Below are 23671 nucleotides of genomic sequence, written 5' to 3' on the forward strand. Positions count from 1 at the left end.
ACATCTCAGGTAAAAAAAAAAAGACCATTAGAAACTCTGGAGTTGATTTTAGTGGCACAGATCATTCGATTCGATTTGATTCGATTTGATTTGACATGGTTTATTTCAAGCAATCAAAGTAAGAATACAAACAAAACAATCAGCAGCTATGCATTCGCACAGAGACGTATCAAACTTAGGATAATTAATACGCATTAGCATATGATAAAATCTGTTCCTTAAACTAGAATAGATAATGCTTTATGATGATTTTGCTCAGAAAAACACACTTGTTGTGGTCTGTCATCAGGTTACGCACTTTTCAGTTGTGTCTAAAAACAAATGTTAAAATAACAAGACTATAAATTAGCAACAGTTAAGCTATTACATCTAAATAAGCAGAATTAGCATCATTCATTAACAAATTATTCTTAAGGATAATACTGCACAGGACACTGGTGCAGAAAAATGTGACCTCTGATGAGTATGAGGTTTGTGTAATCCATGTGTAATCCATGAATAGCACATACATGCTATTCATGGATTACACAGCCCAAAAAAATGACAAGCAAAATTTAGATTTTCAACACTCATATTAAGATGAACTGCAAGGTTTTACTCTTCACACTTGGGAAGACACAAATCAAAAACTTTAACTTGTTTATTACCCATCGACCCTGTTACACAGTAGCTGTGTTAGTGTTCGCATTAAATGACATGAACAAGATGTAAATTGTGTGGACAAAGAAAATTCTGTCAGACTTTTTTTTTTTTTAGTATTTTGTTCCGTAGAGACAGAATAAAACTGCTCTGATTGCCGTGAAACTCGAAATGATAGAAGTTAACTTTTCTTGGAACTGAAAGAAACTTAGGAGAAAAATGATAATTAAAATTATCCAGAACATGGGTTGCACAGTGACTTTTTAAGGTATGAGAATGCTAAAATGTATCTCTTTGCTTATGATTTATGCTGCTTTCCTGACTGGTGATTTAGGCTTTTTATTGACAACACCAGCTAAAAGCTGTCAGATTACACGTGCACTATGAGCATGTGAACTGATCATGCTTAATCTATTGTAGAAGAAGTTGTAAATAAAATCGGGCTCTCTTCTTGGAGTGGAGGTCAGGTGCAAGGCTCCTGAGTGCCGAACACTATCTTTGCCCACATAACCAAAACACTGCAGGGCACCATGACAACCAAGCCTTTTCCAGAAAAGCTACTAATATAGATGCGGTCACAGCATTGGGTTCGGATGGGACCTCACTGACAGATCCAAACACAGAACCAAACAATGAAGGCAGGGGGTGGTGGCAGTGGCAGACTTTCACTCCCCGGCTTTAAGATGAGGAAAAATGTTATTTACTGCGCATGTGCATGACTGTGTATGCAAATATTCTTGTTGGCACAAACATGACAGAAAGAAAAAAAAGAGAACCGGGATTAAACTTTGCTTTTTTTTAATGACGTTGTCTTAAGGTGAATTTTGACTTTAACTGCTGTAGAGGGATATGTAAAAATTTGAATGAAGAATTACAGATTTTTTTTGGTTTCAAACTTCGACATGCCACACCCACAGTCTGCGCCTGCGTATATCCCCTCGGTGAACGCTAGGGGCGCCTCGCACCGGAAGCCGTCTCCTGTTAGCCCCGTCAAAAGCCTAGATCTCCAAAGCCTGACATTGTGAAGATGGAGGCTGTTGGGGTTTAGACCGGGAAGAGGGAGCTCACACCGGGACATTCGGAGTCGTGTTATGGAAACGTTCTCTGCAGGTTCAGGTAAAGACAAAAGCCTGTAATTTAACCAGCAAACTAACCTTGTTGTCTTTGAAAACTTGGTTAGTTAGCAAGCATAGCGAGCTAATGTCAGCGACGAAGCTAATGCTAGCTAAGCTAGCTGGGAAAATCGGAGCAACTTTCTCCTTCTATGTGATATTTGACCTGTGGGAGTATATGTTCATATTTTACCGATGATAATTTTCGGTTCCTAACAGAGAGAGGTGATATCGACTCAGCAGTCAATTAATTTTGGTTTATTCGGCAAGTTAGGACGGATGTTTTGAACGGGCTTCTCAGTAGGATCCGCTTCCTGGTTGGGAATCCTCCCTTTCTGACCGAACCGAGACGCGTCCCGTAAACATTAGAATAACTAAAACTTGAGTTAAGTTTTCAGACTACACTGCCAGGCTGTGCTATGAAAGAACGGGGCTGCTTTTCCTCGCTAACATGGAAACTTGCCCAAGAACACAAAGCCCTGGGGTGTTTTTGTTTACTGATGCTTCCCTGTTTACAGGGAAGAGAAATCCTTAGCTGTGTCAGGTCCATACATGATATCCAGTTCAGATTGACTATTTGACGTGCTATCACACAGACAATAATTTCAATGAGAGTCTGCATAATTGTATTACAATTTTTTTATGTGATTAATACTTTGACAACGGCATGTGAATGACCTAAGTACAGTTTTCCCTGACCTCCACATTTGTGTGTCTGCAGGTGGAGGCAGGAGCTGCATGTAGAGAGCATCAGAAATCAGCAGGATGTACTCGGAGTGGCGCTCGCTGCAGCTGGTGGTGCAGAGTGATCAGGGCCACATAAGCGTGCTGCACACCTACCCAAACAATGTCGGCACCGAAGTGGCAAACGCCGTGGTGAAGCCTCTGGGCACAGCGGTCAGTCCTGTGGCCACGGAGAACATCCTCAAGACGGACAAAGAGGTGAGAACCTTTCTAATAATGGTGCTCCATCATAACTGCTGCTTGTTCAAGATCATGTGCTGGTCGTTAAGACTGTGTGCTTTTAAAAAGAAGGTTCTAATATCAAATCCTGCCCCCTTCCTGTGTAGAATTTGCACGTTTTTTTAATTACCCTCCTTCAGTTTAGAAAGGTGTATATATATGACAGTATATCCTGCTTTTACTCTATGAAAGCTGGTATGGGATCCAGCTACCGCTTTGATTCTAGTGGGGATGTAGTGGCTTTAGATAATAAAATTGTTAGTTATTTTTTTAGTTTTGGTTCATTCATTTGCTTTAAATGGTACACATATAAGTTGTGAACTGTCAGAGGTTTTAAAAAAAGCTACTCTTTCCTAAAGGTTGTTTCCCCTGAAAGGTTGTTTCCCCTGGGAGATGCATTCTAAAAACAGATGTTAAAGCCAGGAAAGCTCCTCACTACACACTTCATAGACTTTTCTGGAACAGACATGGATATTTTCACTCGTTTCTGTCTTGTTTAATCTCTCAAAGTTTAAACTTTCATAGAAAAATAGGTCCAGGATTATAGAATAACAACAAAGATCTGATTGTGATCGAAGATTTATGTTATTGAGGTGATTGGATTCTGTACAGGAGACACAGCACGGATGAGGTGGACAACGATCCACAGGGATGAAAAACACCATTAACCTTTTAAAGAAAAGACAACAAAAAGCATGCAAAATTCCATACAAAAAATCTGCAAAACAGTCCGACAGCGAAAGGGGAATCGTGATATACATTTTACATTTCAGAATTACACGTAAAATGTCTCTTCCATTCAATTTAAAACAGTTTGTGTGCAACTGAGGTTGACTAGCCTTAAAACAATGCAATATGTCCAAAGCTCTGGACAGACTTAAACCTTCTGATATGGCATGAACCTAATAAAACAATGAAATGTTGCATGCTTAATGGTTGAGCCTCCCGGCTGCACCGTCCCAGAGCTTCTTGGAATCTGTCAGGTGGCCACGCCCTCTTTGAAATGGATGCTCTTTCGAAAAGAAAAAAACAACAACAAACCCAACAACTGGTTAACATTTCTGAAAAATGCAGAGTTGGGGGCAGAACTGAGCAGTTTCAGAGTTTCAGGCTTGTGATTGAAGCTTTTTTGTAGGTGATAAACACTCACTTGCTGCATCTGAGGTTCATTTTTCCGTCTGTTCTTTGTCCATCAAATACACAGACGTGTAGGTGATGCTATAGTTTTCATTCATCACTTACGTAAAACCTTGCATGCCATTTTGGAATCAAAAGAGAATCAAGCAAACAGCCAGGGTTAAGTTACTAAGTTCTATTATCTGTCATCATGCAAAATGGAAGACTTTGCTGTGATCATCCTGAAACAGTAAGCTGTTAAACCCATACCTTAAATTAATCATGTTTTTTTTCCCTCATACATGTTATTTTAAATTAAAAAGTTGCTCCATGGAAGTCTGTTGAATCCTGAAAAACTGGTTTTCAGGTGAAATGGACCATGGAGGTTCTGTGCTATGGCCTGACCCTCCCATTAGAAGGAGACACTGTCAAGCTTTGCGTGGATGTGTACACTGACTGGATGATGGCTCTGGTGTCACCCAGAGACTCCATGCCACAGCCTGTGGTGAAGGAGCCCAACATGTATGTGCAGACCATTCTGAAACATCTGTACAATGTCTTCGTTCCAAGGTATGTGACCAGCTTTCCTTTTCCTCCTCCTTCTGAATGATTTTGGCTCTAATGTTGTGTGACTTCTCTTCTGTTGGTCAGTAAAGTAATGACGGCAGACGGTTAAATTATTATTGGGAGTTATTGGTTCATAAACGGGTCAAATTGTTCTGTGCTAGCTTAGCTTTTCACAATGATGAACAGTAAATACTTGGATCAGACGTCTGTGCACTTGAAGAATTACAGGTTATATGGAGCAATTATTTTTTTGTCTTAACATGTACAGGTGAAGGAAATGAAGGATTTAGGGACATGTTTTTGAAGGATTTTCAAAGTTCTGTCTGTTTTTCCTTCCTATTTTTCTGTAAATTAGGTTTTTCTGTGACATCACCTTAGAACTTTACATCAAAATCAAAGCCATGTGGCGATGCAGCATCCATCAGCTGCCTTTTAAATACTTAAAAATGGTCAGGAATTCTTTGGACCATTCATTGTTTCCAATTGAACTGTTTCAGGCCTGAACAACACAGTCTGAACCACATCAGACTTTGCCAGCAGGTTCTGACTGCGGTCCAGAAGCTGGCCCGAGAGTCCGTTTCTATGGTGAGAGAAACCTGGGAGGTGTTGTTGCTTTTTCTGCTTCGTATCAATGACACACTGCTGGCACCGCCCACGGTTGGAGGTAAATCTCCACTTGAAGTCGTTTCTTACTCGATCGTCATGGTTCTTGGCGGCGGTGACGAACGACGGTCTCCTTTGTTTCTTCCTTCAGTGGGCGTGGCAGAGAAACTTGCAGAAAAGTTGATGGCTGTGTTGTTTGAAGTGTGGTTACTCGCTTGTGCTCGCTGCTTTCCCACGCCGCCGTACTGGAAGACGGCGAAGGAAATGCTGGCGAACTGGAGACACCACCCTCCTGTTGTTGAGCAGTGGAGCAGGGTGGCCTGTGCTCTGACGTCCAGGTCAGAAGATTCAAGCTTCTAAGGCATTTAGTCACATTAGTTATTGAACTGAGTACCGCTAACGTCGGTGTGACACCTGCTGGACAATGGAATGCAGATTCAGAGGTCTGGTGTTGAACCTGCTACCCTCTTGTTGCAGACTTCTGCGGTTCACCCACGGACCATCCTTCCCACCTTTCAAGGTCCCAGATGAAGACGCCAACTTGATTCCCGTAGAAATGGACAACGACTGTGTGGCTCAGACGTGGTATCGATTTTTGCACATGATCAGGTCCTGAAAGCCTCTTTGTGTGTTGGTCCTTTTAACGGAACTGTGGTTTGATAACACACTTTTTGTGTAGCCTGTTATGGGAAGTTGAACTAACATTTCTTTCAAACCAGTTCTTGCATGACCACAGTTCAGGCTCTACGTCTGTTTGAGTTCCTGTTCGACAAAGTTTACCGTTGCAATTTAGCGACAACTTTTTATTCAATCTGCAGATGTGTTTCCCTTTTTTTCCCAGCAACCCCGTGGACCTGAGCAACCCCGCCATCGTCAGCACCACTCCAAAGTTTCAGGAGCAGTTTCTCAGCCCGAGTGGAATCCCCCACGAAGTGGTTTTGCACCCCTGTTTAAAGCAGCTCCCCCAGATCTTCTTTAGGGCAATGCGGGGGGTCAGCTGCCTTGTCGATGCCTTCTTGGGTAAGAAGATATTTGGTCAAGCTGTTGAAGAATTTGAGTCAAAGCTTAAGAAAAGCCAACTGTAAAAGTTATAGCGTTTTTAAAAAAAAATTTTTTATACGGATTGCTCTCATCCGTTTTAGTTTGGAAAAGCCATTTGGCTTTAAGAATGAAGGAAAACGCGGCTGGAATGGGTTCTGATCAGAGCAGCCATGTCCATCCAAACCAAACTAGTCTTCCCGCTTTCTTTGTCACACCGGATCAGAAGAAAATTTCAGAAATCATGAAAGCAGCATTCTTCAACATGTCTTAGAGTTTGTGACCACTCCAGATGGGACGTCAGAGGTCTCCAACCCTGAAATTTGATTTTAGTCATTTAGCCCACCTTTACCAAACTGCTCACATTCATAGTTAGGGAAGTGAAGTTCTCTCTGTATCACCTTGATGTTATTCTGATTTTTAATCTAGCACAATCTCCCTACTGGTTTATAAAGTGACTGAAATGCGAACCTGCCCGTATGTATTTTCTCTTCACACTGTAGGTGTCTCTGTTGAAAAGAGAGACGTTCGCGACAGAGTGTTCACTTTTTTTCCACTGCAGCTCTCTCATGGTACAGACATCAAACAATCAGATCCTGTGGGCACATGGTTTGTTTGTTTGTTTGTGGTGACATTAAAGGTCCAGTGTGTAGGACGCAGCCATATTTGACACATCGCCATGGCGTGATCACAGCCACCCCTCTTCTGAGTCACTTTGTCTTTAGTCTTAGCTCCCAAGAAGGAACTGACCCTTTAACTGACCCTGTTTTAATGATAAGTCTATAAAGACTTATTCTTTTTCTACAAAACAAAAGCCCTAAAATTTTCTTAAAGGGTTCATCTAAATGTTACACACTGGAACTTTACAAACTGGGGGTAATCTTCTGCCTACAAAATGACAAATTCCAGATTCAAACTAAACAACAACAAAATGACGCAGAGAAATCCTGCAGGTTCAAATCCAGATGGATGACACTAATGATCGGTGGTTTGTTTCTAACAAATGTCCTGCATGCGAATGAATGGAACAGTGTTTGATTGACTTGACCTTCCTGAAGACAAATCATTTTTGTCTCTTCAGATTTTTTGCTTGAACAAAATAATCCCCCCCCCCACCGTTCTTTACCCTTTTTTTTTTTGTACGTAGGTATATCGCGGCCCCGGGCTGACAGCGCCCCGCCCACTCCAGTTAACAGACTGAGTGTGTCCCCGCCCCCTTCCATTGCCAACACTACACCCCCACACAGCCGCAAACAGCGACACATGGCGGTCACCAAAACTGCAAGCAAGAGTTCATCTGTAAGTCCAGAAGATTTGGAGGGAAGCTGCCGGTTTTGGCTAAAAACATCGGTATCGTCAGAATGAAAAGACCGCTGGGAATGAAGAGTTGATCGGAGTTTGGCTGAAACACGGTCGTGTTCAAAGATGGTGTCTAGCATTCTGTTCTCCCCTGTCTGCCTCTGTAGAGCAGTGTGAGTCAAACGACCAAAGCGACCCAGCAGCAGCAGCAGCATCAATCTTCCTCCCCGACCCTGCTTTCCAGCCCCAACCAGAGCAGCTGGGAGTCCCGGCCGCTGCCCGCCCCGGCGCGGCCCAAAGTCAACAGCATCCTGAACCTGTTTGGTCAGTGGCTTTTTGACGCTGCCTTGGTGCACTGTAAGCTGCACAGCGGCCTGAGCAGAGACGGCAGCATGACTGGTAAGGGTCGGGGGTGTTGGGATGCTCTAGCGCATGGGGGAGGGGGGGTGTTGCTGTCCTTTTACTGTGTGTTTTTGTAAATGTCTTTGATTTTTGTGGTTGTCAGTTTTTTCTGTGCCCATGTTGGAGTCTGTTTTCCTTTTTTCACCATTTTTACCCTAAACTTTCCTGTGTGTGTGTGTGTGTGTGTGCACACGTGTGTGTGTGCGCATATGTGCGCGCGTGCGTGTGTACAGCTTGGTTAGAAGTGGCCTTTCTGTATAATTCCTGTCCATTCACATCTGCCACCTGTTTAAACTGGACGACATCTACATGCATATGAAAACCACACTGAAGGGCTAAGTCACACAAAGTCTGTCTAAAAATACCAAGCGGCTAATGACTGAATTTGAAAAAGACTCTGTTAGCTTCTCTTTGGGGTGTCCTGCACGTGTCTGCCATGTCTGATTTAATGTAAAAGTTGGAATGAGTCAAAGTCATGTATTGAGGAGGACAAAACACGATTCATGCCTGATATGAATTGGTCCTAAATGATGGGATCTGCTTTGATTTTTCTCTCTCTTCACTATTTTTTTGTTATCTTGCAGCCTCTTTTATCCAAATTCTCCTTTCTTATAAATCTTGTAAGTAGGAATGACAGATTTAATTTTTTTCTCTCACCTGATCTTGCGTTTTTGACAAACCTCCCCTGCTTTTCAGTTGACTTCCTCATGGTCATTGCCATCATCACTATCTTTTCATGCCCCCCCCCACTCCTTCTCATGTTTAAACCAGCGGTCTCGCCACTCGGCTGATGAAACGGATTTCACCAACTGACCATTTGTCTCCGCCATAATGCTGCCAGTCTGTGAATATGCTGCCCCATTCGAGCTGGTCTTCACTTTTCAGTTCTGCTAATCCTTCTTGATGTGTTTATTTATTATTAGCATTTGTTTTTCAGTTTACGTTGGCGTTGTCCGTTCATTTGAGTTGTGGTTTTATTGGTTTGGCGCCTCAATGCATGAAGCGAATGGTCTGTACTTTGACTTATGCAGATGTCGTCTAATGAAAGCTCAGAGGACGCTGACACAGGGACTTTGCTTTTAGGACAAACGGCAGACACGTTTGACCTTTTTCCACCTGAGCTTTTGCCAGAGAACCAAATGAAACTCATTCGGCAAATTCCTTTTGTCAGAGTTTCCTTTTAAAAGTGGATATTTGCAGCAATTCTGTAATAGAAACACAATCTTTGGTCGCCTTTATGTATGAAATGTGATCGATTCACTTTTTTTTACTGTGCACATTGTAGTCTGTCTGTTCTGTGTAAATGCATGCAAACAAATGACCACAATGCAATTCAGGGTTCTCTCATTCTGTGTCCTCCCCCCTCCTGCAGCCATAAGCACTCAGCTGGGGTTGGACCTGAGGAGGAAGGGCTCTCAGATGTCGACCGACTCCATGGTGCCAAACCCTTTGTTTGACATCAACGAGTTCCCGGAGAGCTACGAGGCAGGACGAGCGGAGGCCTGCGGGACGCTCTGCCGCATCTTCTGTAGCAAGAAAACCGGAGAAGACATTCTGTCCGTCTACCTGTCCAGGTAGCAGACGTTCTCTGCCAAATGTCTCTGTAGTTTGGGAGACTGCTGTTGCATGAGTTCTCATTGCTGTCTGCAGGTTCTACATGGTCCTGATTCAGGGTCTCCAGATATCGGATTTTATCTGCAGACCAGTTCTGGCTTCCATCATTCTCAACTCTTCGTCTTTGTTCTGCACTGATTTGAAGGGCATCAATGTGGTAGTGCCCTATTTCATAGCTGCTCTTGAAACTATCGTGCCAGACAGGTGAGCCTCTGAGTCCATCGTAGGTTCCTCTCTGGATTTGGTGTTCAGGGTTGTGACCCGCCTCTCATGCATTTCTCAGGGAACTGTCCAAATTCAAAATGTATGTAAATCCTACTGACTTGAGGAGAGCCTCCATCAACATCCTCCTGGCCATGCTGCCTCTCCCACATCACTTTGGGAACATCAAGTCTGAGGTAGCCTCTTACTTTAAGATCTGACGTTTGCCTGTTTCTGCTTTGATCAAAATGTAGACTATTGCTCGTGTAAAGTCATTTAGGTTGTTTCCTCTTTACTTGTATGTGTCCGTTGTCTTTAAGCCACAGTAGGAAATGATATGTTTGATAAATGAGCCGTTTATTTTCTTCCTGCTTTAGGTTCTGCTGGAGGGAAAGTTTAACGAGGAGGACGGCTGTCCACACGACCAGCCGGTGTCCTTCCTGTCGCTGAGGCTCCGCCTGGTCAACGTCCTCATAGGAGCACTGCAGACGGAGACGGACCCCACCAACACACAGCTCATTCTGGGTATGTGTGACGAGGACTGAAATGACCTTCCCTCTGCACGTCCACGTGAAAGACAAGCACGTGGACAGCAGGAATACAGACCTTTCTGATCTGTTTCTATCTTCTTGATTATCCGTTAACGTTTGGTAACATGATCATTTAAAAGCAAAAATGTGACGCGTTTTACTGCTTCTAAAAAAACACTTCCTGACAGCAGTTTGATTCACAGCAGAAAAGACCAAAAGAAGAACAAAAAAGTTTGTTTGTTTTACTCTTTTGGTGATCAGAAGTCTCTGGAAGTGTCCGTCAGAGGTGGAAGCTATTTAAGGCTTTTTAGTGGTTTATTTAGTGCTTTTATTTATTTATTCCCATAAAACGATGACAAAGGCAAAACAATACAACATGCAAGCTTGTTTTTGTGTGTGTGTGTGTGTGTGTGTGTGTGTGTGTGTGTGTGTGTGTGTGTGTGTGTGTGACAGTGACAGGGGAACAGACAGAAGAAAACATTATTGTTGCCCCTTTTGCTTCATTAATTACTGAATTAATAAAATCATTGAGGCAGTTTTTTCCCCTCTCTCAAAACAATAAGCAAACGACAGATCAAATGTGGATTTCCTTAGTTTAAACACAGCTATAAATGCAGACTAAATAACAAGCATTTCTCATATTTCTGGAATTTTACCTTTAAATCATTTTTTTAAAATCTGCTTATTGATTTTATTTGATTTATGCTTGAAAACCTGCATTAAAACACGACTTTCTTTACCTTTAGTTCTAGATTAAAGTTTGTTACATCTTCTTTTAACTTGTAATTACTCTGTTTTTCCCCCAATTTATTTCGTATAATACAAGGTAAACATTAAGAAAGCACTTTTTTACTACATACTGTACGTTTTTAAAATGCTTTATTTGACTAAATCTATGAATTTTAATATCTTTAATTAAAAAAAAGCAGATGGTCTCTATAGTTCATGTAATTATTTTTATTGCTTTTTTTTTATAAAATGAAAATCAAATTGATAAACGTTTTGTTTGTTTCCTCAAATTTCAATTCAATTGGTTATGGAATAATCAGGTAGTTGTATAGAAAATACAGTTTAGGGGCCTTTATCAAGCTTTTCTTCAGGCTTTCAGAGGAACTTTATCCATAAATATGAATGTATATTACATTTGGTAGACTAAAGAACATTTTTTTTAACGACTCTATTTGAGGCTCCGCCTTTTTCTCCCTGCGGGTGCCGCCCATTTCATGACGTCGACCTACATTGAAAAAGATTTGCGACGTAGAAAATATAAGCTCCCAGCAGGAGAGCATGTAAACAGAGAACTCTCAAGAACAGGAAAGGGGGGGGCGGGATTGCTCCGCAGCAACAGTCTCACCCACAACTCAGAGGTGAATTTCAAACGACTCCGTTTTTTTGCGATTTTGGCTAAAAATGGCATCATAATTAAAAGATGCTGAGAACACTTTGACAATAAATCAAAAGATCATCAGAGTGGGACTTGAGGCTAATTTAAGTACATCAAATCATCACCATTGACTTTTCTTTTCATCTTTTTTTAAGTATCTCTTTCATTCATAATTTATTACACGAACAGAAAAAAGGACTTGTGTTCAAGCAGCTTTAAATTGTATTTTATAGCTAATTTTCTTTGTTTTTAGGTGCAATGCTAAATATCGTTCAAGACTCGGCTCTGTTGGAGTCCATCGGTGCTCAGACAGAGACGGTAGGACATGAGAGTCGCCATGTTTCCTTCAAGACATTGAAGATTTCGGGATGTTGGGTGGAAGTGACGTGTCTCGTCGCCGACTGCGGTTTCAGGGCAGCATCGACGGAAGTCAGGTGACGCTGCGCAACCAGAGCCACAGTCGCAACAGTAGCATCAGCTTCAACAGCGGGGGCAGCACAGAGGCCACCAGTCCAGACTGTGAACGCCCCTCACAGGCCCTGCTCAGAGATTATGGTGAGACCGCGGCGTTGGTGGACGACCACACTCATGTTGCTTTGTCTGAATGATGTCTAGGTGGCTTGCTGTCGGATTATTGGCGCCATAAAGCACGTAACTTGCTGAATTAATGTGTTTTTTATAGCTAACGTGGTTGTAGTGGTATTCAGAGTTAAGAGGCGCTGGGTAAAAAGTCTGTGTAGGTGATTTTTGCTGTGATGTGAGTTTTTGCCCTTTTATTCCTGCAGGCCTGAGTGACGTTTCAGTTATACCATTAAACTGAAAATCTAAACATGGACTTTAGTGCATGCGCAGTTTGTTGACTAACTCAGTCTTTTTCTGCCGTCATGTTAAAGTCACTCAGTCCTGTTTGTCAGTTTACCATCCTATTTAACATGCTCAACAGTGTCTGCTGTGCTTCAACTCAGTGCATGTTTTGTGTCGGCTGCTCATGCTGTGTCCAGGAAATCTTTGTGGTTGTGTCGTTAACCCTGCATTGCTCTGTGTCTTTGCGGTGTTTGGTTTTTCGGGGTGTTTTATGGTTTAGCTTTTCCAGATACTGCGGCGGGCCTGTTGGTGCGCAGCATCCACCTGGTCACTCAGAGACTCAACTCTCAGTGGAGGCAGGACATGAGCATCTCACTGGCTGCCCTGGAGCTGCTGGCCGGCCTGGCAAAGGTAGAGTGAACGTTGGTGTATTTTAGACTATGGGTGGCTTCTTTATGTCCATGTGAATGGTAAAAAATAAAATAAAGCACTCTGATGAAAATTGTGTTTTTAACATTTGTTTGATGATGGAGGACATATATTTAGAAAACTAAGTTAAAATGTGTATTTCTGAGAACTTCTTTATTCAAATCATTGTAAATCAAGAGCAGACAAAAATATGCAGTTGCAAAAAGATGAAATAAAGATGATCAGAGTGGGAATTTAAACAAAATGTTTGAAGAAACCCCTTTTTGTTGGACTCAGGTGAAGGTGGGAGTGGATTCAGCAGAGTGGAGGCGTGCCGTCAGCTCCATATGTGGTTACATCGTCTACCAGTGCAGCCGTCCAGCTCCTCTTCAGTCCAGAGACCTGCACTCCATGATCGTGGCTGCGTTCCAGTTTCTCTGTGTGTGGATCACAGAGCACCCTGACATGCTGGATGAGAAGGTGTGTTCCACCTCACAGCTATGTTTTTTTATTTTTTGGATGGTGTTTTAAAGTTTTGCCTGCCTATTTTTTTTTCTTTTCTTCATATTTTCAAATTAGGAGTGTTTGGTAGAAGTTTTGGAGATCGTTGAACTCGGGATCTCTGGGAGCAAATCCCGTCAGGATCATGACGTTCGCCATAAAGGGGAGAAGGAACACAATCCAGCTTCTATGAGAGTGAAGGATGCAGCAGAAGCCACGCTGTCCTGGTGAGCCTCTTCCAACACGGATACATGTCGCTCATATTTAGATAGAAGCAGAATTTACTGTTTATTAATGGAGATTTAGTTACAGAACTGTTCATGACTTTGTAAGTAATCCTTTTCCAGCCTGACTTTAATTTTATTATCTAAAGAAGCCCTAAAAATGTTTTTATTTATCAATTGAGGCTCTAACAATAATCAAAATTCTCAGATATTTGATCCCAAACGTTAGAGTATAAATATTTGAGATCAATGATTAACAACCTTTATATAGTAGAGTGTAGTAAAATTTGGATTTTAGTAGATAAACTTAGCAAACCAAGTGTGCTATTTACCTATAAGGTGAATAAATCTTTAAGTCAGTGAAGTTTCTCACTTTCAAAGTAAAAGTACCAAGTATTCAGTGTATTGAAAAACGTTCTGAAACACTGATTTTGTTTTAAATGTAGTTAACAAATTGGCTAAAAGAATATAGTGAACATGAAATGAAGAAGGTTGGAAAACTCTTGTGATCAGTTAAGTGGCGTCATGCGACTTTCTGCCAGCGTGGTGGAGAAGCCGGAACATGTTGGTCAAATGTGTTTTGGTATTTACACTACAGATGGGAAAAGTCAGTGGATTAAAAATGTTGGTTGGGAACATTAGCGATCCACAGCCTTACTATTAATGCACAAAATGTAAAGTTTGCAATGGCATCGCCTCAATCTATATGACCAAATACTGATGACAGCTGGCATTTCTCTGAAAATCATCTAGATTTCTCTAAACCTTTTTTTCCAGTCCTCCTCCAGATGGGTTCTGTTGTTGATGGCCCCATTTTGTTCAGTATCATGCAGGTGTTGGGGGCCTTCCCGTCCCCCAGCGGGCCTGCCTCCACCTGCAGCCTGCTGAATGAAGACACCCTGATTCGCTACGCCAGGCTAAGTTCCACTGGAGCCAGCAACTTCCGCTACTTTGTCCTGGACAACTCCGTCATCCTGGCAATGCTGGAGCAGCCGCTTGGCAATGAGCAGAGTGAGTCTTGGCTCTGAATGCACAGAGCCCAGCTCGGCTGACGGACCACTGATTGTGATGATGACGGGGGCGTGTCGGTGCTCTCAGATCCCAGCCCATCGGTGACCGTTTTGATCCGAGGGACCGCTGGAAGACATGCCTGGACCATGCAACTCTTCCACCAGCCCAGAGGAGCCCGGGCCAATCAGAGGGTGAGATCCCACTGCAGGCCAACTCGACAGGAATGTCCCGACTGGATCTGGCCCGATCACGAGGTTTCATCAGACTCGATCGAATGTATCCTGATCAGGGATTGGCTGTAGATTTTTTTCTCATTATTATGATTAGCGCTGTATATTTCAAGCTTATCCTTACGGATAAATACTCCAGTGGAAGTCTGCAAATCATGAACGGACCACGATGTTTTATTGTCGTAGAGTTCAGTAGAATACGGCAGCAGTCTGTGCAGGAGGCTCTGTGTGGAAAAACTAACGATCCACTGAGTTCTGTAAACACAGACTCCGCCCACACTGCACCAAACATTGATAAGAACAGGAACAGGCTCCTATCAGGTAGACATGTTGGTTTTCATCTAGAAAACAGACATTTTACTGAAGGACCAGAGAAAGGTAGTAAGAATTTGTTCTGTGAAGCTCAATACTTTATGACACTGCTCTACTTTAAGTTAGTGATTTGTCTGAATGCCTGCTGGGGATTTTATTTAATTTAAATTAATATAGAAATATGCACAAATCTCCTTAATACTACTTAATATTTTGCATTTGTTCATTTTAGTTATGTATTATGAAAGCATCGTATCAGGACTCAAAATTAAAAGTCTGAATCAAATCGGAGCCAAAAATGAACCTGATCGGGACGTCCCTCTTACTCAACTTCAGAATTCAGGGGGGGCCACAGCGCCGTCAAGGCGTTGTGGATTAAATATCCCGATCGGGTTCTTTGGCGCCGATCCCATTCAAAGTATCTGCCAATAGGGGTGTTGGAAAAAATCTGTGAAATATCGGGATATATCAATTGGCGATTTAAAAAAAAAAAATATATAAAAAAGGCACTCAAGACGGTATTTCATTATTTTCGAGCGTCCCTCAGCGTCTGACTCTAGTTTTCCACTTAAACCCTCGACCACTAGTTGGCAGCACCGCCCCCCCACTGAGGTCTTTGAGCAGCTCTACACTTAAACAACAAGATCAGGTGACAATCAGCTAGTTAAATTCTAAATGTTCAGTCAGCCTCGCAGCTACTACTTAGTTTTTGCTTGCGATGGAAACCAAATTGAAACTCTGAGCTGCGCTGCTGCCACTTCCTTAGAAAACGCAGACTATGGGGTTTTACAGTGGGCTGCAGATAAGAACGACTGAGACTTGAGATGTACACACATCGTATCGTGAGACGTGTTTTATGATTATTCGTCGCATCGACGGACTCTCGCCAAAACACCCCCCTATCTGTCTATACCGAGTCCCAATCCGACAAATTAAATAAATGAACACATTTAATGAACAGATCCAGGTTTTCCCCTATTTTTAATTTATTTACCTACAAAGCACAAATAGAGCATTTCTGTTCGAACATGTGCGACAGGCTGGCGACCTGTCTGGGATGTCGCCTGCCTTCGCCCACAAGTGGCCGGGATAGGCTCCGGCAGCCCCGTGACCCCAAAAGGGAAAAACTGAATAGAAAACGATTGAATAGCTTGAACATTTAAGTAAAAATGGTGTGACTGACTACTAGAAAAAAACAGTTAACTAGTCGTGTGAGAAAGTTCGGTGTCTGTAGCTTTAGAATCCTGAGAAGTATTGAACATTTTTGATCAGATGTGATCATATCTCCATTGAAATTGACTTTCTTCCAACATAGTTTTGTAGCATTATGGGTATTGATGACCAGGTCACATCACCGAACCATTTATTTCAGTTATTTTTTTAGATATTTTTGATTTGTTTACTGGGATCACTTTTTTCCAGAGCTTTCACTTTAAGAAACAAAACCCTGTTTTTTTTTTTTTGTTTGTTTTCTTATGAAATGCCTTTTCGGTCACGGTTTGAGTTGGAACAAACCAACCGAGACACTTGCTGTCAGTTAAAAACTTTTATTTGAAAGAGTTATTGATCCCGGAAGTCTGAATCTTTGAATAACGTTTCTGGACCGTTTCTGTGCGCCTCCTGCTGTAATCTGCTGCGTTTTAAAAGCAGTAACATTTCCTGATCCCCGTTCATGATATGCAGACTTCTAGTTGAGCTTCTATCTGCAATAATGAGCTATAAATGTATAGCGCTGATCATAATAACTAGAATTAAATAAACATCAGATTTCGATTGAGTCTGAAACCACGGGATCACTTGATCGGATCGGGACGTCCCAAGCTGTGGAGCTTCCATCTTCTGGTATCCTGCAGCTCACACCTCTGCCCACAGCAGGCGTTTGTCCCTGAGGGCCGTCCAGAACCCAACAACAACGTGGGCATCAGGTACAACGTCAAGCAGAGGCCTTTTCCTGAGGAGGTGGATAAGATCCCTCTAGTGAAGGCAGATGTCAGCATCCCTGACCTGGACGATATCGTCAGTAAGGAGGTAAGAAAACCAGTCTGAGCCGATTATTTCCAGTAAAAGACGCTTCAAGCTTTGTGTTTTAAGCCTGTTATGTTGTGGGTTGTTTGTGTAAACATACTTGTCATTATACAAACTCAGGTGTGTTGCATGGATTGGCTGAGTGATTCACGAGCCTCGAGCTCGCTGATGTATAACCACTCCCACGTGAGTCATTGGGTGTTCCTTTGAACGAGATCAAAGTCTCTGCTTGGGTGCAGTTCACTTTTGAAAACTGTTGCTTGTTTTTTTAGCTTAAATTCCCCTCTTGGGTTAAAAAATCTCCAGGATGTTAAATAAATGTGGTTTATTTTTTTTTTACAAGCAGCAATAAAGAAGTAAACTGCCAGAGCTGTGTGAAGACGGGACAAAGGGCAACTCTTGTAGATGGTTACTTGGGCAGGTGTGGAGGGAGAATCCCTTTCTTGGTGTTTTAACATTTAAAGTTCCAGTGACACCAGTGAAAGGGTTTCATGTGTGGGGGTGAAGGCTGTGTGGGCTTAGCGCCGCTGTCCTGAACCTGAATGTAAGCGCTCTTAAAATCATCCCTTCCTTTCAGCTGGGCATTCAGCACGACAAGCTCAGAGCTCTGATCTCCAAGCAGATAGAGTATGAGACTAACTTGGAGCGACACAGCGAGGAAATCTTGAAGTCGAAGCCGTTCCCCGACCCACAGACCAACTGCAAGCCGCCGTCTCCGGCTCAGGAGTTCCAGACGGCTCGCCTCTTCCTCTCACACTTTGGCTTCCTGTCTCTTGAGGCCCTGAAGGTTTGCTATAATTGGATTCTCAGATGCATAAAATTCTTCTGGATGTGATTTTTAAGAAATAATTTATTGCTGTGTTTTTTTTAATCAACAATATTTTTTGATTTTCTGGTGTTTTGCTCTCGTAGGAGCCTAACAACAGTCGTCTGCCTCCTCATCTGATTGGTCTGGACTCCTCCATGCCGGGGTTTTTTGATGACATGAACTACCTTGACCTACTGCCCTGCAGACCCTTTGACACCGTTTTTATTTTCTACGTGAGAGCTGGACAGAAGAGCAGCCATGAGGTGAGGTGCTGGCGGCTGAAAAGGAGCTCTAGCTTCACTGTTGGCTGGTTTGGATTTGTTATTCTGTCGTCGTCAAGCTTTTTGTCAGTACTACTCCGTTTAAGAAACACTTTGATTTGTATTTTACTGGATTGAAGCACCTCAGAGTCCAGATGTCTGACTCATAATGTTGCCGTTGATCAGATTCTGAGGAACGTGGAGTCGTCGGCGAGCGTCCAGCCACACTTCCTAGAGTTCCTGATGTCCTTGGGCTGGCCTGTGGATGTGGGACACCACCCAGGATGGACGGGCCATCTTGACACCAGCTGGTCCCTAAACTTCTGCTCTGACGGCAACGATTTACCACAAACAGGCAAGTTCTGGAAAAAACAAACAAAAACATTTGACAGAGACTGTTTCTGATCTTCTATTCTTTTTGTCCTTTCTATTAGAGGAAGCAGCTTCTCCCGAAGACTCTGGTGGCTCTGTTTTTAACGGAGAGAAGAAAGTTTTGTATTATGCCGACGCCCTGACGGAAATTGCCTTTGTTGTTCCCTCTTTAACGGAAAACTCAGGTATGTGTTCCTTCACTAAAGTTCAGATATTTGAACTCTGGAAACAGACGGCCGTGCCTGCCGCTCAAACACGCTGCACGACTACTGTTCGTGTCTGTACATTGGCTTATTATTGAAACTGGATGCCCCTGACACGCTAATTGTGTTCGGTCTGGTCGTAGCTTAATGGCTAAAAGATGACAGAAGGGAAACTTTGTTTTGCAGAGGAGTCGTCTGTGCACAGCGACTCCACCGTGGAAGCAGATTCCAACTCTGAACTCATGTCTGGTTTACTTAAACAACCCAATCTCACACTGGAACTGTTCCCCAACCATTCAGAGAACCTGGAGTCAGCCAAAAAGGTTGAGTTTTAGCTCTTATTTGAATTGTGCTTTGAGCTTTTCCTCTTTCTTGATGCTCTTTCTGAAAGTCGTCATGTTTTTGTAGCTTAGCCCTTTGGTGAAGACAAAGAGTTCATCTACTGTAAAGTCTTACCCCCAGCTGGGCCCTGAGACGAAGGTGTTTGTGGTGTGGGTAGAGCGCTTCGATGACATCGGTAAGTACATAACTTAACCCAAACCTTTAGGGTCCAGTACTGCACACTCATGCTTTGTTCTGCGGTCTGTGTTGTTTTGCGGTCTGTGTTGTTTTTCAGAAAACTTCCCGTTGTCTGATCTGTTGGCGGAAACCAGCACCGGCCTGGAGGGCAGCATGAGCAACAGCACTTCCTGCAGGTATCTACATGCCCTCACTGAAGACAATGCTGTACTTGGTTTGAAGAGCTCATGGTTGAACTTGGTTTGGTTTTTAAAAAAAAAAAGCTATGCAGACGGAACGTTCCCCAACATGCAGCAGGAAGTAGAAGTACTTTGTGTGCAAAAGCGTTCAGAAAAAGGAAGTGTGGCGGAGCTTCAGCAGTTCTGGGGCTGAACTCTTTTGTAAATGTAAGAAGACTTTCTCACAAATGTCAAATGGTTTCAGTTCTAATAATGTGATTTAAAAGCTGCTGCACTCTGCCAATGACTTTTTTTCTCTCGTAATCTCTAAATTTGGGAGCATTACTGGTTCCAGCTTTGTCTCTTTTTTGCTGACCTTGGTCCTGGGGAGAGCCTCAGTGTGCCAAAGCTCTGTTATGTCAGCGGCTGTTATTGTTGGGTTTTGGAAAGAATGCATCTATAAATCTGCACCTGTGTCTCTTTGTGTTTCATGAGAATCTACTCTTGGCTCTGTGGCTGGAATATATAGACGAAAATGTCAAATCGATTATTTGAAGTCTCTTTTTTTGGGGGGGGTAGAAATGCATTCAGCCCTGCTGTGACGGGCCTCCATGTTTTCGTTTTCTACGGATGACGTCACACGAGATCCGTCTGGTGGTATTATACTGTCGGTGGGGAGAAACTGTTGATTTGAACAGGAATCCACAGCTTTTAGCCTTTCGTTTAAATGATCCAATTGCCAAGTCACTCACAGGTGTCTCCCCCTTTGTTCCTGCTGCAGGTCCGGGTTACTAGAAAAGGACGTTCCTCTGATCTTCATCCACCCACTAAAGACAGGGCTCTTCAGGATCCGCCTGCATGGAGCTGTGGGTAAATTCGGAATGGTGATTCCCCTCGTGGACGGCATGGTGGTCAGCCGCAGAGCTCTCGGTAACGGTTCACTCAGCATCATCAACTGTCTTTGGAAAAACACATTACGGAAAATCCATAATTAAGTTAACATAATAACATTGCTATTATTGCTAAAATTCTAGCGTGGCGTTGAGCATCCTCAACTTTCTCAGAAAAAAATTGCTACAATACCTGAAATATACTCACAATGCCAGAAATGCTAACATTGCAAATAGTGCGAGCACTGCTAGTATTAGCATCAACAATTATCACAGAAAAACAAAAGCCTAAAAATCCTCAATATGCTAACAATGCTAAGATTGTTTAAGGTGCTAGCATTATGTTCAGCATTATCAACTATCTCTCAAAACTCATTGTTAAAAATGCATAGTTATATTAGCTATGCTAACTATAGGAACATGGCTAAATATGCTAGCATTGCATTCGGCATCATCAGGCAGCTCGGAAATACAGATTGTTAAAACTATATAATTATGCGAACAAAGACAACATCGCCAAAAATGCTAGCATTGTATTTTGCATCAGTAACTGTCTCAGAAAACCACATTGTTAAAAATGAAAGTAATGCTAACAGAGCTAACTCGCTTATATTACTAAAAAATGCTAGCATGGCATTCAGAATCGGAATCCTTTATTATCCTTGTACATAATAATACAATGAAATTGGAGTGGTAAAAAGTCTGTAAAACTAATCAAAATATTTACGAGAAACCATTAATGATTAAATACAAGTATGAAAAAAATGGAGTGCAATTCAGAAAACGCCTAACTAAAAATGCATAAATATATATCAACTATGCTAACATTGCGGAATGTGTTAGTGTTGTGTTCAGCATCAGTAGCTGACTCGGACACATTGTTAAAAATACACAATAGTGCCACAAATACGAACATTGCAAAAACCGCTAACATTGCAAGAAGGAGGGGGCTGAGGGCAGGGGTGCCGAGCTTAGCTTAGCTTAGCTTAGTTTAGCTTAGTTTAGCCATCACCTACTGAATTTTTGCTCAGGTTCTGGTGTCTCCTCCCTCTCAGGGTTTCTGGTGCGTCAAACCGTCATCAACCTGTGCCGGCGGAAGCGTCTGGAAAGTGACTTGTACAACCCTCCTCACGTGAGGCGGAAACAAAAGATAACGGAGATCGTCCAGCGCTACCGCACCAAGCAACTGGAGCCCGAGTTCTACACCTCGCTCTTCCAAGAGGTGGGGGAAGGAAAGCCTCACCTCTAACCCCCCCCTGTCCTAACACTGTCTCACACCCACACGCACCACCAACACACGCAGAATCTTTATATTTATACTGTGCTATTTTGATATATATATATATATATATATATAGATGAAAACATATATCAACACTGTTTGCCTTTGACTCTGAAATCAAAACGTCAAACCCACGCCAAGGGGAACGCCACGTTTGTGTTGCAGCTGCTCAGCTGAGGTCTGATTTGCTGCGGGTGTAAAAAAAAAAAAGTGTTGGTGTAGGTCCATGCTTTGTGGCAGAACTGTCTGCTCGTCTCTAGATGCACTGAGAACGTCCTCTCTGGACTTGTAAAAAGCCTGTACTTTCCAGCCCGTGAAGGCGGGAACGGCTGAGAATACGTAACACGGCGCTGTCCGAAACCCAGCGTTATGGTTGATTTGGCTGTAAAGGTTGGATGTTAGCCAAAGATGCAACCACGCAGACACATGGTTTGAATCCAGAGCCGACACCCGCTTATAGTCTTCCTGTTCTCAATACGCCGGTCACACGTCAGGATTCGTCCTCATTTTCCCATCATTCTGTGCTACGCGGAGCGGGGGGAGGAGTTTAAGGTCATTAGAAGCCAATGAGAATCCCTCCCAGCTGTTAAAAGTTGAGTTACCGAAAGCTCCAGAAGTTTGCACTAAAACTGCTTCACACCTCCCAAAACTTTGCCAACAGAGCAGAACCATAGCCCAGTTCTAAGTGTCCTCCCAAGGACCGCGAAGGAAGCTCTGGCCAAAAATCTGCAGCCAATGACGGGACGCAACAAACTCTGATCAAAGCTCAAACTTGTGAGTTTTTCCTCCTTCAACTCCAAAACAGAAGATCAAACCTCTGACCTCCACAGAGGAGGTCAGAGATCTTCTGACCTCCTTTTGTGAAGTCTGGAGTACAAATCTGCGGGTTAGTTTCCCCCAAATGTTTGTTTTTGTCCATTCACTGGCCCTGGCTGCCACCGTCTCACTATCTGCCTCCTAAAAATGTGAATTTTATTTATCACAAAGATGACAACGGGGGGCAAACGCCTCCGATTCATCCTAAACGTCTTAATGCACTGAACGGCGCCCCTCCCTCCCGTCCTTTAGTTACTTGTCCTTTTGTACTGTTTAGCATTTTTTGGAAGAAAATCCTGCTTAAGGAAGAGTTTTATCTTGTGAAATATGAATGAAGAGGCAGAGTTGTGGAGTTTTTAACCTATAGGACTCACTTTTTAACGAAGGTGCTGTACGCACACGCCTTTTTTTTGTTTTTTTTGGGAAAGAAATTAAATGAAAAACGCTTCAAACCACACACAAAGTCCCACGCGTATCCTGTTACTCCTCTATTTGATCGTATTTAAGGACTTGCCATGTACAGAAGTGGATGATATGTAAATATACGATGATGTTAGGCATTTAAAAGTCGTCTGTTGCATTCCTCATCTGAGCAGAAAATGTATGTATGTCATTTTGTGTGGGGAGGAATGCAATACTGAATGTAAAATGCATCAATTAAAACTATTATTGACATTTTAATCTCTGCTGCTTGTGGTCAACTTTTTCTTTTTTCTACTGTTTGGGAACTTCTGAATATTTTATAAAATGATTGTTTTTGAAAATGAGAATCAAACCATTAGATGAAATTTTTTAAATTTTCACATAAATCACAGAAAAAGACTCTCAATAAGTTTGGGATATTGTCATCGATCCGAGTGTTTTCCTATTGTGGGTCTGGTCAGCTGGTCCCAGACCTGCTCTGTGGGGTTCAGGTCATGTGAGACACGCCCACTTCCTGAAGTCCAGCTGTAACGATTCTGGTCCCGTGTGGTGGAGCGTGACCATCCATGAACAGGAAGTTGGAGGTGTTCTTGGGGGCTGATGGTGGTTCTCCGAGGTCAGAACCTGCAGTGACTGGACCGTCTATAAGAACCTGCTGAAGCCGGTCCAGAACGTTGCTCCTCCTCCACCAAAGTGAATCCTGGAGACCACGTTGACCTGGGCGTGTCGCTCCCCTCGCCTTCTCCAGCGACGCTGACGGCCGCCATTTCTGTCTCATCCGTGAACAGGACGGTCGACCGCCGCTGCATCGTCCAGGTCACATGGTCTGAGGTCAGAGGTCGTCAGGTTCTGGTCATGGTTGTGGTCTGTCACTGGGGGCGGGGCTCCACTCCTGGGTCAGTCACAGACTCTGCTGATGACACTTGGAGACTCCCCAGGTTCACCTGCAACACCTGA

The 23671-nt window shown here is 42.9% G+C and overlaps 1 protein-coding gene across 10 annotated transcripts; it reads left to right on the forward strand.

The window, feature by feature from the left end:
- The first annotated feature begins 1614 nt into the window (after positions 1 to 1614).
- Positions 1615 to 22972, forward strand: ralgapb (Ral GTPase activating protein non-catalytic beta subunit). 10 transcript variants are annotated; one of them, XM_023956323.1, is made up of 33 exons: positions 1615 to 1755; positions 2473 to 2693; positions 4198 to 4400; positions 4895 to 5061; positions 5152 to 5338; positions 5478 to 5609; positions 5842 to 6020; positions 6542 to 6610; positions 7186 to 7337; positions 7505 to 7736; positions 8324 to 8359; positions 9112 to 9313; positions 9390 to 9557; positions 9637 to 9751; positions 9932 to 10079; positions 11722 to 11786; positions 11882 to 12023; positions 12553 to 12683; positions 12978 to 13160; positions 13260 to 13408; positions 14229 to 14416; positions 14504 to 14607; positions 16831 to 16986; positions 17104 to 17169; positions 17561 to 17770; positions 17896 to 18054; positions 18238 to 18406; positions 18486 to 18608; positions 18813 to 18949; positions 19035 to 19143; positions 19243 to 19321; positions 20085 to 20233; positions 21249 to 22972. In XM_023956323.1, exons 2-33 carry the CDS (start codon positions 2517 to 2519, stop codon positions 21440 to 21442), a joined length of 4680 nt encoding a protein of 1559 aa, XP_023812091.1. In that variant the 5' UTR covers positions 1615 to 1755; positions 2473 to 2516; the 3' UTR covers positions 21443 to 22972. The 10 variants fall into 10 exon arrangements, with proteins under 10 accessions (XP_023812091.1, XP_023812100.1, XP_023812099.1 ...); XM_023956324.1 differs by having other exon boundaries at positions 1640 to 1755; positions 16834 to 16986; XM_023956325.1 differs by having other exon boundaries at positions 1640 to 1755; positions 12562 to 12683.
- The last annotated feature ends 699 nt before the right edge of the window (positions 22973 to 23671 follow it).

Source organism: Oryzias latipes, chromosome 7, assembly GCF_002234675.1.
Source record: "Oryzias latipes chromosome 7, ASM223467v1".
NCBI lineage: Eukaryota > Metazoa > Chordata > Actinopteri > Beloniformes > Adrianichthyidae > Oryzias > Oryzias latipes.